Source organism: Aulonocara stuartgranti, assembly GCF_965226115.1.
Source record: "Aulonocara stuartgranti genome assembly, chromosome: 3".
NCBI classification, from domain to species: Eukaryota; Metazoa; Chordata; class Actinopteri; order Cichliformes; family Cichlidae; genus Aulonocara; species Aulonocara stuartgranti.
Window position 1 is genome coordinate 31,854,368 of NC_138941.1, and position 13,503 is coordinate 31,867,870.

Below are 13,503 nucleotides of genomic sequence, written 5' to 3' on the forward strand. Positions count from 1 at the left end.
AAGCAGCTCATCTAAATGATCTTTTCTTCCCCATTCTGATGCTTGGTTTGACCTTCAAAAGCTCTTCTTGACCATGTTCTTAAATGCATTGAGTTGCTGCCATTTGATTGGCTGATGAGATATTTGTCTTAATGAGGAGTTGAACAGGTATTCCTAATAAAAAGGGCAGTGAGAGTAGATGCTCTTATTAAACATGGCCAAAGTTTCAGATAACAAGGTGAGCATATATACAAAGAATAGCTGTAAGGCAAAAACTCAGTTTCCTCTCGAGCACGCAGGTCTAAATGTGAATAAAGAAATCATTGGCTTGAACTGTGCGACATGCAAAGCCCCCTTTAAATTTAAGGTGGCTTTGCGGCCAGCTGTCTTCAATACAGACATCAGCTGTGTCACTTTACTTGTTCATCAGTTAATGTCACCAGATATCGAACTGGGACTTTTATGTGCCAAATTGCAATCATTCACAATCAGCAAGGACCAAATGCAATAAATAAACACAAGAAAGAGCCACAGTAATGAAGTCATTTTTGTAGCATAGCTCATTTTATTGTTTAAACAGTTTTGCATAGGAAATATATCCACTTCCAGTAATTGACTGCAGTAAAAACAGCTGCTAGCAGTATAGGCTGGATATAACAGTAACAATCACAAAAAGTTGAGCCTTATTTACACTGATTTTAATCTTGTGGCAATTTTAGCCCCTGCACCAAATGTAACTAGCTTGAAGGCATCGCCTATTGGGTGGCGTTGATAAAAATCAATAAAAGAAGGGATATCAAGGCCTTTGCTATACAGTTCACAATGGACACCTGTGGCTCCTAAACTGTAAATGAAAAGATGAAAAGAACAAAAAAAAAAAAAAAAAAAAAAAGGTTTTCCAAAAGTCCTCTAAAACATACATTCAGATACATACATAGACCTTTGCACACACTTGCAGTGTAACTACGATCACTACTGGAGACTGTTTACATATTGTTTTGTTGGTGTTGTTGTTGTTGTTCCTTTTATATATTTATTTAAATATAGATTCCACCGTGATTCCTAAAATAGAAATGTGTGCGCAGCAGGAAGTAAAAGTGCCACAAGACCCAAAAAGAAATCAGCCCTGCAGAGAAAAATGGTGACTAAAGAAATTCCGTCATTGCGCTTAATGAAGCACTGACCCTCCCGCCCAACTCCCCCTCCCTCCCTGAAAAAAAAAAGAAAAAAGAAGAATTTCCTATTATTATTATTTTTTAACAAATCCGACGTGGGCATCGTGTGCTGACGTAATTCGAAAATGAATAAATCACAAAAAAAAAAAAAAAAACACCAAAAGAAGTGATAAAGAGCATATTTTCAGAAGCGTTTGCCACATTCTGCTTGGTGTGACGCCGTTTTCTTCTCGCCACGTAGGAAAGTTAAGCTTATCACATTCTACATATTGTATACAACAGACACTTGGACAGCTTGAACAGGCACTGCATTGCTATCTTTTAGTCTCCTTTTGGTGAATGTTACATCCTGTAAAAATGCTGGTTTTTCATGTTTCATAACAACCTGATGCCAAGTGACTAGCAGCTAGCCAAAGTATGGAAGATGTATATTGCTCATGTAGGATGAAAATGAAGTTTTCTCTTAAGTCTGCATGTGTACAAGCCTCTCAGTCCCTACAGAATGTGTGACATTCAGTTAAAAAGGAACAATCTCACATATTGCATGAGTGCCACAGGTCCTCCTTGCATAAAGTCGTCCTGTTTCTCTGCGATCGCAGCGATCAGTGTAATAATACTTTCCAGTCTCAGTATTTGCTCTGAATGGGGGCTCTTGAAGCTGCTGATGGGTTGAACACTGATTTTTTAAACCCGAAAACACTAGCTCAGCTGGAAGGTACAGTACCCTAATCTGAAGCACCTGAAAAGCATGTAGTATTTGTTTGTAGTGTGAATGGAGGGTTTCCTATAGTACATCAGGTTTTGACAACGTGTGAAATGACAAAAGTGCAAAATGAGTGGATGCTTTCTTTTAGGAAATTCTTAAAACAACATCGCCTGCATGCGAACGACGCGCACGGCTCCAAACCTGCCAGATATACGGTGAGATGCAGCACCAATCACGTTGCGACAATTGTGATTCTTTTTTTTTAAGAACAAGAAGAAAAAGGAAAAAAATAAAATCCGACAGATTCATCAAGGACGTTTGTCACTGCAGATTTTACCCTGCTTCTCACTTAAGGTCAGGTGCAAACTGGGGCCTTTGCCTTACAGGTTTACTTCCCAGCTGCTACAAGAAACACACTCACACCACAATCTTGTTGGACAAGAATTCACACCCATTTCCAAAGAAAAGAAAAAAAAACCAACCCCCGAGATAAATCACATCACACGCTCTATGGCCACACTACTGAAAGAACAACAATTCAAATATTCATGAAGTCTTTCCCAAGTGGAAATATCTAAGCACTAACCAAGTTCAGAAATAATATTAATAAGAATAAAAAAAGCCTTCAATGTTGTTGTTTCTTAATATTTATGGATCAGTACAGAATACACACTCCCTCCCCGACCCCCCCCTCTTTTTTCTTTACATACAGGAACACCTGATGAAAACACTAATCAGAGAAACCTGGAGAGTTCTAACTCAAATCCAGTCTCTGAAACAAACAAATCCAAATTTAAAAAAACATTTTTTTGTTTGTTTTTTCTTTTTCTTTTTTTCCTAAAATGGAATTGACTCATTTTCCCCAGAAATGAACATTTACAAATGTGGGCTTCAAAGAAGAACTCCTCCGAAAGTTTACAGTGTACAAACTCCTGTCCTACGGCAGGCTTTTTCTTTTCCTCGACAGAAAGACCCTCATCTTCTATCGCTGTGTAGTGTCGGAGGCACTCGATCATACATCCAGCTCGGAAATTTAACCGCGTACGCACTTGCACGCACGCTCAAGCTGCCAAAGCAGAGTTCAGCCTCGCAGACCGCAGCTATCGACGCAGTCAGGATATTTACCATTATGTACAGTCTCCTCTTCAAACAGACACCAGCACAACAGCACAGTGACCCTGACACACTTTTAAGTTGCGCACACAAACACACACACACACACACACACACACACACACACACACACACACACACACACACACACACACACACACACACACACTTGGGGACAATGCACTTCAGTGGGGTCTCCAATGGCCAAAGGCTGCAAAGCACTTATAGTTTTTTTCCTTTTAGAAGAAAAAAAAGCAACCAAGAAAAAAAAAAAAGAGAGCAGTGCACTTACAACGGGGTGACTTTTTTCGTTTTGTTTTTTTCAAACATTTTCTTTCTGCGTGAGAAATCTGGGTGAAGACGGAGAGATTGAGCTTGACTTGAGGATTACTTTTTAACAACGATTTCTGCTCCTTAGCCCTCTGCTGGCGCCGGAGAGCTCTCGGGGGAACTCTCCGAAGGAAAACGTTTCTTTCACGATTGCAGGGAAAGAGTGCAAAAGGTGTCATAGCAGCACTGGCCGCGCTGCAGCTTTCTGCGAGAAATTTTTTTTTACAATAAAAATGGCAAGGTATCGATTGATATAAATAATGCCCTGTAATACGCCTGAGAGGTTTAGTTTGACTTCTGAACACTGTAGGACGAGGATGGGGGGTGGGGGAGATGATTGCCTATGTGCTATTTAAGTGCTAGATTTTTTCTCCTAGTGGATTCTATTTAAGCTTCTACTGGGGGCATTTGGACAGGAAGTTAGAAGACACCACACTCCTGCAGTCCAATATTTCCTTTAACATACTCTACGGGGCTTCTGCTAGGGAAGCGTCTCAGGAATTGACATATGTGCATATCGTATATACATTTATACAAATCTACTACTTATAAAATACTTTCTAAAGGCTTGCTTGAGCCTGTCTGGAACTGATTTCAACAGGTCTCACTAGCATTAGTCGGTGTGTGATTGTTGCGCAGTCACAGGCCACTTCACTGATGTGTTTAAGGCATCTACTTGGGAATTGCATTAGGCGACATCTAGAATAGCACGGCGTAAAGATTTGGAAAAACGCGCGCGACGCTATCGGCTGCGGCTCTCGGGGAGCCGAGACAGAACGGGATTCTACGCAAAAATGATTTCTTCAAATGATTGTCGCGCTCAAGTCAAGCTGTCTCTCCAGTGGAAGAAGAAGAAAAAAGAGCTCCTTCAATGTCACACGCTAGCACCCCAGGTGGAAAGTTGAAAGTAAGAGTCACAGTAGACCAATCAGTGACTTTGCAGCCGCAGCAAGCCCAAGGGTGCATCATTTTAAGATAAGTATTTCTAGAAAAATACCACCCCTCCTCCCAAATCTCCCAAATTCATAATACACGGGAACTTGTCTCACCGTCATTCGGTAGGCCTACAAGCTAAAGAAAGAAAAAAAGGAGAAAAAAAAGACCTTGTCTCACACTGCATAGAAAGCAGTCCCCACTTTGGTCGATAAAAAAGGAAAAGAAAAAAACACCCACAACAACAACAACAACAACAACATCATCAACAACAACAACGACAAACAACGATATCAACAAAATAAATGCATTACAATATTATCTATCTCCAAACTAGCTTCTAATAATTGACGCATCTATAAGCACTACCTACATAGGCAAAACTTGGTATTGCATAATTTTCATAATTCTGAATTCCACCCTCCGCAATAGTAACTGGAAGATGAACAAAATGAGCATTGAGAAAAGAGAAAAAAAAAAAAGGAAAACAAAAGATGACAGGTTATTAGAAAAACCACCAAAATACTGAAAACAAACAAACAAACAAACAAAAAAATGCTGGTTGATTACAAACTTTAAAACGGCAACTATACACAGCCTTGATATGCAATGTAACTGTGACATAGAGTAGTACATGAAGTTAAAAATCAACAATTTCATTCAGAGTACAAAACAATTCTTATCATAAAAATGTTAATTTTTTTTTCTATAATGATAAATGCAGCAAAAAACAAGTGTAGTGATGTCTCTATATTCAAAGGCAAGGCACGTAATGTGGACTATATGTCATCGTGCAAATTAAGAGTACTGGAGAGATTTTTTTTTCCTCGTATATAAATATGTCTGGACTGGAGAGGCAATGGCCGTGAACACGCCACGCGCAATTCTTGATTTCGGGGATTTGCCACCACCTGGATTCGGAATTTCAGCTTTCAACCTCTTCCACTTTAGAGTTAACCTTGCACAAACTGTAGCTTTACCCATAAGCCCACGCTACATTTGCATGAATAATACAAATTTTCCCATGAATTAACACTTCTTATTTTCTTTTTTTCCGTAAACATAAGCTTTAGAAGCTGTTGGCCAAATGCGTATGCTCTTGATCTCATCGTGAACATTTATGCGCACTATGTGCATCTCGTTTTCGTTGCTTACGATTTTTCTGAAATAAATAAAAAAAAAAATCTCCCCATAATGATGGGAAGGGCTCAAAATAAGTGCTGGTTTTGCTCAGCGCTGCACAGGTAGCTTTAATGCTCGCCTTCAACTGCCTTTCCTACTTAATGTTTTTACTTTTTAAATTTTTTTTTACTTTTTTCCACGCGAGGAGACGGATATCGTGACTGAAATCAAATTCAGATGTTTCTCAAACATTTTACCCATAAAACATTTCATATTTATCCCCCTTCCTTTAGAGTCTTAGGGCTGACAGACTGATAGCTTCCCTTCAAAAATTCAATTGCACTTGCCTCTGTCGCATTTTTTTTTTTTTTTTTATATTCCTTTTTTTAAAGGAGATGCTAATTCTTTCGTGAGGGGTCCAATCTCAAGCCTAGCATTTAGTGTTGTTTTGAAAACTGCATTTAGAGTTCTCAACCTTTACCCATAAAGCCCCTTTCAGACATGCACTCCTCTCCATTAATCTGACAGCATCTTAACATTTACGGGCAGCTTTCGACACGGCGCAGGTCTCAGTCGTACTGACGGACAGGCATGCACAAGTTTACCGTACAGAAGAGGGCGTTTTCACTGTTTTCACAGCAGATATTTTAACATATCAAAGCAGGAAAGGGTGCAACATGCAGATGTTCTGTGACGACCCACTGGTGTCACCACTTAACGCTCTAGGTAACCTCTTAACCATCACTTTTCAATTGGAAAGCTGTGAACTGGTGCGGTTTTTAGCCAAAACATGTCCCACAGGACAGGAACTGCTATCTGTCTGGATGCTGGATGACGCTCCAGATGATGGCAGTTTACCCCACCAGCACCCATCCTAACTTGTGCAGACTTTGTTGCCCTTTCAGCCAGGAGGGTTTGCTTTTGGCGTCCAGCGTTGCCACTGAAGAACATCCTGTGCCCATCTCAGAGATGCTGCTGGCTCAGACCAAGTAAAAAGGTCGGGGAAGTCCTGCTGTTGCGTTTGCTTGCTCACTGACCAGCTTGCCATGACTTACTGGGACACTTAATGAAAACTGAGCCATCATCCTGTCATGTGGAAATGTCTCCTGTGAACAGGGTCTGTGGCGGCGAAGAGAATTAAATATCGCACATCTTGCGGCCACAAATGCAGCAAGCCTTTTGCACATACCGAGGCTGTCTGCGGCGCTGCCATGAGGAGCGTTCACGTAAGAGTTACCGGGGTCTTAATCGCTTTGACAAACCCGTGAAGCCATGTCTGAAAGGGGCCTAAGTGTTTACATTAATTCATGAAGTAAGTAGCAGTAAAGAATAAACAAAGTCAACACATTTTTCTGAACAAAGAGTCGTATCACAGTAAACTGAAATCAAATGGAAGAAGAAACACTCTGAATTCACAAGTTTTTGTTCCTATGGTGCACACAGTGAATCGTTTGATGCGGGAAAGCCTCTTCTCAAGAGGTCTCAGTTGGAGAGCTTAGAGTCTCTGAGCCATCCACCAGGCAGAGGTTGTCAAATATGCAGACCCCCTCACTTATGCGTGTGTGTGTGTGGGTGTGTTTGTAAATCTAGATTTTACATCTTCCTCCAACATGGAAAAATAATAGGAATCGCCGCTAAGAGACTAGAGTGTCATGCAATAAAACATTAAGGCATCTATACATCACAGTATCTGAATGGATTGCAAAGTTCTGCAACACACAACAACTGACTGGTGGGTGGTAGGTGTGTGTGTTTGTGTGTGTGTGGGCCGGGGTGAGGAGACAGCAGACCTGAAGCTTCTTGGTTTTTTTTTTTTTCTTCTTTCCTCTGAACGAACCCTCATCTTCACTTCAGGGCCAGTGTCCATCATCGGGAGGGACGGGAGTGGGGAGGGAACAAGGAGGGGCTGGGATGAGGGTTGGGGGGGGATAGTAGAGAGGGTTATGCAGCGCTTGCTGCTTTGCTGGTTTCATCCATGGCTGTGGACACCTGTAGTGCTAGCTCCGCACTACCAACGCCCCCACCCATCTATCCACCCTGGGGGTCATCCGGCCTCTGTGTGATCAGTTCCCTGTCTCGGCGGGGACCAGGGGCTCACCAATGATGTTTATGCTGTAGTTCTGGTGGACATTTGTTGGCAGAATCGGAGTCCCGTTCGACACTTGGAATGGAACTAAGCTCGCCCAGGTACCAGGACTGTGGAGACAGAGAGACAGAGAGAGAGACAAAGAGATTACTCCTGTGCCGTTTGCAGTCAAAATCAGATTCTTTCACCCAGTTATCCTGAACGCTGCTTCGCTAATGACCAGCTCTGCTGTCATTGAGGTTCGTGGTCTCGCTGTTGGTTTGTTCAAACGCAGATAAACAAAAAAAAAGCTCGTTAAACTAAGCTGAGGGGATCCCACTTGATTCCCAGTGAAGGACATCGTGTGAGAGGGCCGTGACGCAGCCGCTCTTCTGTGCATTAACGGCGGTGGAGAAAAGCGCGATGGGGGGGAGGAGGAGCGCGATTGGTAGCGGCGGTGAAGGAGGAGTGGTTGTGGGTAAAAAGTGTGGGGGTCCCTACACAAAGCTGTTCCATCCCTATTCATCTCACGCTAATGGCAAAACAACACAGTGATTGTTCCTGGGGAGCAACGGTGCTAACTGAAAACGCGAGCGGGAACAAACAGCATGTTGTTCCCGAGGGGTGCTGCGCAACGTAGATGTCAGATAATTAGCCCCCCCTTGCTCTTTTCTTCCCCGCAGGGCCCCAGTGTGCACTCATCTAACCCCCTCCCACCTCTCATATCACTCCCGCTAAGTATGAAAATACCTGTGTTACACTTTTCACCAATAACCGATGCACGCATACGAAGCATCAGCACGCTGTTGCAGCAGCTGAAACGTGATGGATGGAAAAAAGAGCAGGAAACAGATAAAAGTGAGGAACGCAGGAGTGAAGGGAAAATGCAGAAAAAAGGAAAGAAAAGGAAAGCAGGCTTAGATGGGAAAAGGGGACAAGGAGGTTTTGTTTTTTGGGGGTTTTCTTCACATGAAACAAAACACAAGACAAGCCTCGAGTCTGATGATGCTCCTGTGCAGAGACTCGACTCTTTGTGAAACTTCAGTATTAGAACAACACTGTCTGGGCTCATAAAAGCAACTCATCAACCAGTCTGCATTTTTTACAAATCACTAGTCACCGCTCTTTTACTTAAAACAATGGAAGTGCAAATTCAATTCACCTCACGGCCCGAGAGGCCCGACTCGCTAATAAAGAGTGAAAGACAGAAAACACAAGAGCCGAGGAGACGCATTCAAAACAAAAGCAAACATCACTCAAGTTTTAGGTTGCGTTTCAGTGCGCAAAGTGTTAAAAAAAAGACTTCAAGGCTAATCCTCTCTAGCAGTTTTTTTTACCGTCCAGCCCGTCCTCGTTCTATCCTCTTCCCTCCCTCCTTCTCTCTTTCACTCTGCCAAAAATCATCGGACAGGAAACGGGGGATTAAGTTTTTCCTACCTTTCTGAACAAAGAGCGCACAGAGCGGCCAAGGACTGCAGCGCTCTCCTTTTCTTTCTTCCTTCCTTCCCTTCTTTTATCTCGCAATGTTTCGCTTTTCTTATGAAACGCCTCTCAGGTAATGACTTACATTGTTTAGTAGGTGTGTGCGGGGGGTCAAACAGCTACAAAAATGCACTTTTTTTTTGCACAGATCAGTTTTAAACTGGCTGCCTGTCCGCACCTGCATCCTATAAGTAGGTTTTTTGTTTTACAGTACAGAATAACTCTCTGCATCAGTGTCTGTGCATGCATTAGGGTGTGTGTGTGTGTGTGTGTGTGTGTGTGGGGATCAGTTGCCTCATTAGTATGACTGAACTTGTGCAGGAACTAAGGGCCCCATTCACAGGAAGTTAGATGTTCAGGCATTTTGTCCCCTGTAGCTTTTAAATAATTAAAAAGACATAACATAAAGACAAACATTTTATTTGAAGCTATTTGTTGTTGTTGCAATCTTAACCTGCATCAGTGCAGCTCCTCTAGATTTTGTCTCCACACGAGCAGCTCTGAGCATGGCTAAAAGACCTGACCTCCATTGCCGCGTTTCCTTAGGTAACCTTCAAGATGGCCTCCCCCTGCCCTGTCCGGCTCACAAACCTCACTAATTCTACTCCCCGCGAGCACAGCCTGGCCATACAGCGTGCTTCGTTTAAGGATTAGCTCCCTAAATTAGATTATCTAATGGCATCTTAATGGATTGCTGACCCATTTCCTGCACAATAGCAACATGCGAGTCTGGCAGCTTTTTAATTTGAGGGCTAGTACTGAAGAGGCCTAGCGAAGCGCCCCATTTAAAGGGGCGAGCAAGATAAAGGAGAAATCAAACTGATCTCATCTGTATGTTGAACGATTGGGCGTAAATAATCCATCAAAGAGGGGAAAAAAAGTGTAATAGAATTACCGTCCCCATCCTCGCAATAACTAAACTGAATCCAGTCGGGATCTATTCTATCTTTTCTTATTACTGTACGAGTCACATGGCGAAAGGAGGAGGAGTGAGCTGGAGTGCGAGTGGAAAAAGAGACCTCAGGCTTGCAGCGGGGGACATTTTTCTCTGCTATCTCTACTGGCCCATTAGGAGGCCTTTCGAAGGGGGTTCTGCTGTGTGCGTTTGTGTTTGTAAAAACATTTGTAACTTCAGCGAGCGCAAAATGACCTGTACACCCACACACACACTCACACACACACCCACACACACTGTACATATCCAGGGAAAAGGGGAAAGGGGAGACGTAACAGGAAAAGGCTTAGCTCAGCTTGCTCGCTCTAGCATGGTGAAATGGTTCAGGTTTTCCCCCAGAGAGGGAGAGATACAGTATGGAAGCGAGGGAGGAGGGGTGTGTGTGTGTGTGTGTGTGTGTGTGTGTGTGTGTGTGTGTGTGTGTGTGTGTGTGTGGAAGGTGGGGGGTCTGTAACTTTAAGTTACAGAGAGTAAAGCATTACTTGAGCACAAAGTTAAACAAAGCTAAGCTTGTTTAAATACAGCGAGCAACTTAACCGCACATGGCTAACAATCTGACCTGAAATGACTTCCTTTTTTAAATTTTCCACATGCTTTGTCAAATTAGTTACATCAAAGCATTATTTTGTTGTTTTTATTAAGAATGAATCCAAGAGGAAGAAAGGCTTTATTTCAAAAGCTGAATCACACTGCAAGAGTTGTCGTTATGCAGCGAAATATAATATTGGTATTTGTATTTATCGCTTTCCAACAGATATGAAAAGAAAATATGACCTTCTCCTCTCGTGGTTTGTGTTCGTGTGCATTTACAAAAGTTGGTTCTGGGGAAAACTGAATGAAGGGACTCCGCTGCTAATCGAATTCTCAAGTGCAAAACAAGAAGAAGTTACTGGGAAATGTATAAAACTATTAAGGCATGGAAAAGGAGATGAAGCAACAGAAAGGGGGCGGGGGAAAGAAAACATGAGGGAGACACAAGGAAACGTGTGTTTTATCAAAGGCATGACCTCATCTCGAAAAAGGTCAACATCTGCAGCAATAACAGCCACGGCTACTGGCCCCGTAATTGCGTTTATATGTGAACGTAAAGAGGAGACAATCAAGGAAATCATACATTATACTGAGTTACTCATTTCAATGCTTATATGTTGTGTGTTTGTGCATGTGCTGAAAGAGAGACAGAGAGAGACGGCATGAAAGAATGAAAAGGTTACCTTTGCCAAGTAATCCCCAAAGTGTCGTCAGTGGCACTGGGGCCATAATGCCTGCCGTTTTGAGTCACGCTCCAGTCACACTTCCTCAGCTGTCAATTGAAACCTAGCAGTCAGATCACTGGGCCAAGACAACTTCCACTTCAGATTACACTACAACTCAACACTGTATACACACATGCATGCAAAAGAGCCTAGGACAGGAGCACGGGAAATAAAAAATAGATTTTTTTTAAAAAAAGGCTCCAAAATGAATCCTAAGAATGAAAACTGAGTCAGTGTTTTTAATACTTATTGAGATAAAATAACAGCTACAGGTGAAACAGACAGAAAATAAAAAGCATGCATTACAGTTAGTGGAAACAGCTAACCTGGAAGCAAAACAAAAAACAAAACGAAGTTAGTTAGTTAGAAAATGTGAGTGGCATCATACAGGAAGTTCATCTGTGAGCAGTCTCTACTGTTTTATCTTGTTTATTTATTTATTTCATTTTACCTGGTAAACCAATGAAGCCATGCAATCCACTGGATGCATGCACCCTGTCCATAATGATTGCTTCACTCTAAGTGCACTTTCAGATTCAGGACGCATGCCCTCAAGCATGCAGACTTTTTTCATTAGCTAACTGTTTTTATTGATTAAGGGTCGCAATTACAATGAAGTTACAGCACTCGCCCACACACACACACACACAAATACACGCACGCGCCAACGCGCACACTAACCCCTTCTCCCCTGTTTTAAGACATGCCAACCTGACATACAGATTACAAATTACTGCAACAAAAAAAAGCCACGCACAAACTGTGTCTCCTTTGCATGCATTATGCGAGCGCACGTGTCGGCAATCCAGCTGAGAGCTATCTCTGCCAATACCAACCTAACCTTGCCCTGTGGTCAACACATTCATTTAGTAATGCATCGGGATAAAACTGCACTGTTAGCACTCCTCGTGCAGTGGCAGACGTTTTGCAGAGGCTCTTAAGAGGGATTTAATCAGATATACGCATACGCTGAATATTCAGAGCCATTTGCAACGGTCAAGAAATGTGTTCTTTTTTCTCCGAGCACCTGGATGAACACATCGGGAGGGAGGGGTGGTGTGGGGGCTGATGGTTTCCTACTTAAGCCATACTTAAATTGAGGGATGTTTGCGTTGTGTTCCTTCATCTTTCCTGGAACAAATGTGAAGTAATGGCAAGAAACAACCAGCAAAGGGAATTCATTTTAAGCAACGGTGACGCAATAACAGTCATTTGGTTTCAATTTAATGTATCGGTTTCACTTGATGAATTGCTTTGAGCGGCTGATTAATAAAACTGAATAGGAAACAACGCAAACTTGTTTCATTCAGTGTGTTTTCTCAGTATTTATCAAATGCTGGGAGACCAAACCCCCACGCTGTTCCCGCACTCTCCAGCCTGACAAAAGCTTGGAGAGAATGCGCGGGTTGGGCCAGACGCTCGGTGCCACCGCTCCTCGAGGGGCTCGCCATCTGTCCGCTGGCACCGACACATCAGAGTCGCACGGGCAGCGGGGAAAAAAGGGGAAGGAGCCGGGGAACGTTAGCAAACAGATGCGGGCAGATTGTGGATTAGAATCCTTCCTTAGATAATACCAAATGACATCTGATCACGGATCTTTCCCTGCGGAATGCTAGATGGTGGCATTCCCTCGAGGGGTTAACCAAGGCGAGAGATGAATGGAGGGTTTTCACACATTCATTGCCTGGGAATCGTAGAGCAGGTGTGAGAGCGTGTGGTGGTGGTGGTTTGTTTTGTGTTTTCATTTTGAAGCCTAGTATTAGTGTGTCTGTGTCCGAGGATCTCTATTTCGGTGGTGCGACATTTTAAAATAGGCATGAGGTGAGAAGTAGATTTTTTTTTTTTAAATTTATTAGCAAGTTATCACAGGAGACATGCTTTTTTATAGCAATGAGATATAAATTTAACAATAATTCGTAATTCGGTGATGATCAGGAAACTTGGGTATTCCAAAAACTGTCGTTCCATCAGAGCCCTCTGCTTTTGGTTTATTTTATTTAATATCTCTGGCAGTGGCAAGGAAATGCGAAACAGATTCAATGGAAGTCACGGCCTCTATCAATCACACATACAGACAGAGACTGAACCTCCACGGTCCAGACACAAGGCTGACCGCATTTAAAAACCTTGACTGTCTCTTTCCCGTTCCTTCTCGTCCTCGTTCCTACCGAGCCTAGCCAGAAACGGCTTCAACCAAACAACTGACATCGTCAGTAAAGTCTTATGGACCCCCCACACAATACGCATCATTGCCAGATGAGGACAATGACTGAGCATTCGGTGAAAGTGTTTAGTCCTGAGGGACTTGGCTCGGTGTCTCTCTCCGCTCCACGGGGCCAGATCCTAGGCCGCTAAATCATACCACAGAAAACAAAAACAACTGCGAC

The 13,503-nt window shown here is 42.8% G+C and overlaps 1 protein-coding gene across 6 annotated transcripts in view; it reads right to left on the reverse strand.

The window, feature by feature from the left end:
* Window positions 1-521: 521 nt before the first annotated feature.
* Window positions 522-13,503, reverse strand: part of LOC309703267 (nuclear factor 1 B-type-like) — a 64,497-nt gene continuing 51,515 nt past the window's right edge. For 5 of the 6 annotated variants that reach the window (XM_082528012.1, XM_082528010.1, XM_082528009.1 and 2 more), the window contains 2 exons: window positions 11,075-11,163; window positions 522-7,554 (listed from right to left, as the gene is read on the reverse strand). In XM_082528012.1, coding sequence (XP_082384138.1) covers window positions 7,422-7,554; window positions 11,075-11,163 — 222 coding nt within the window. In that variant the 3' untranslated portion in view covers window positions 522-7,421. The remainder of the gene's footprint in view (window positions 7,555-11,074; window positions 11,164-13,503) is intronic. The other variant, XM_082528011.1, reaches the window with a different exon arrangement.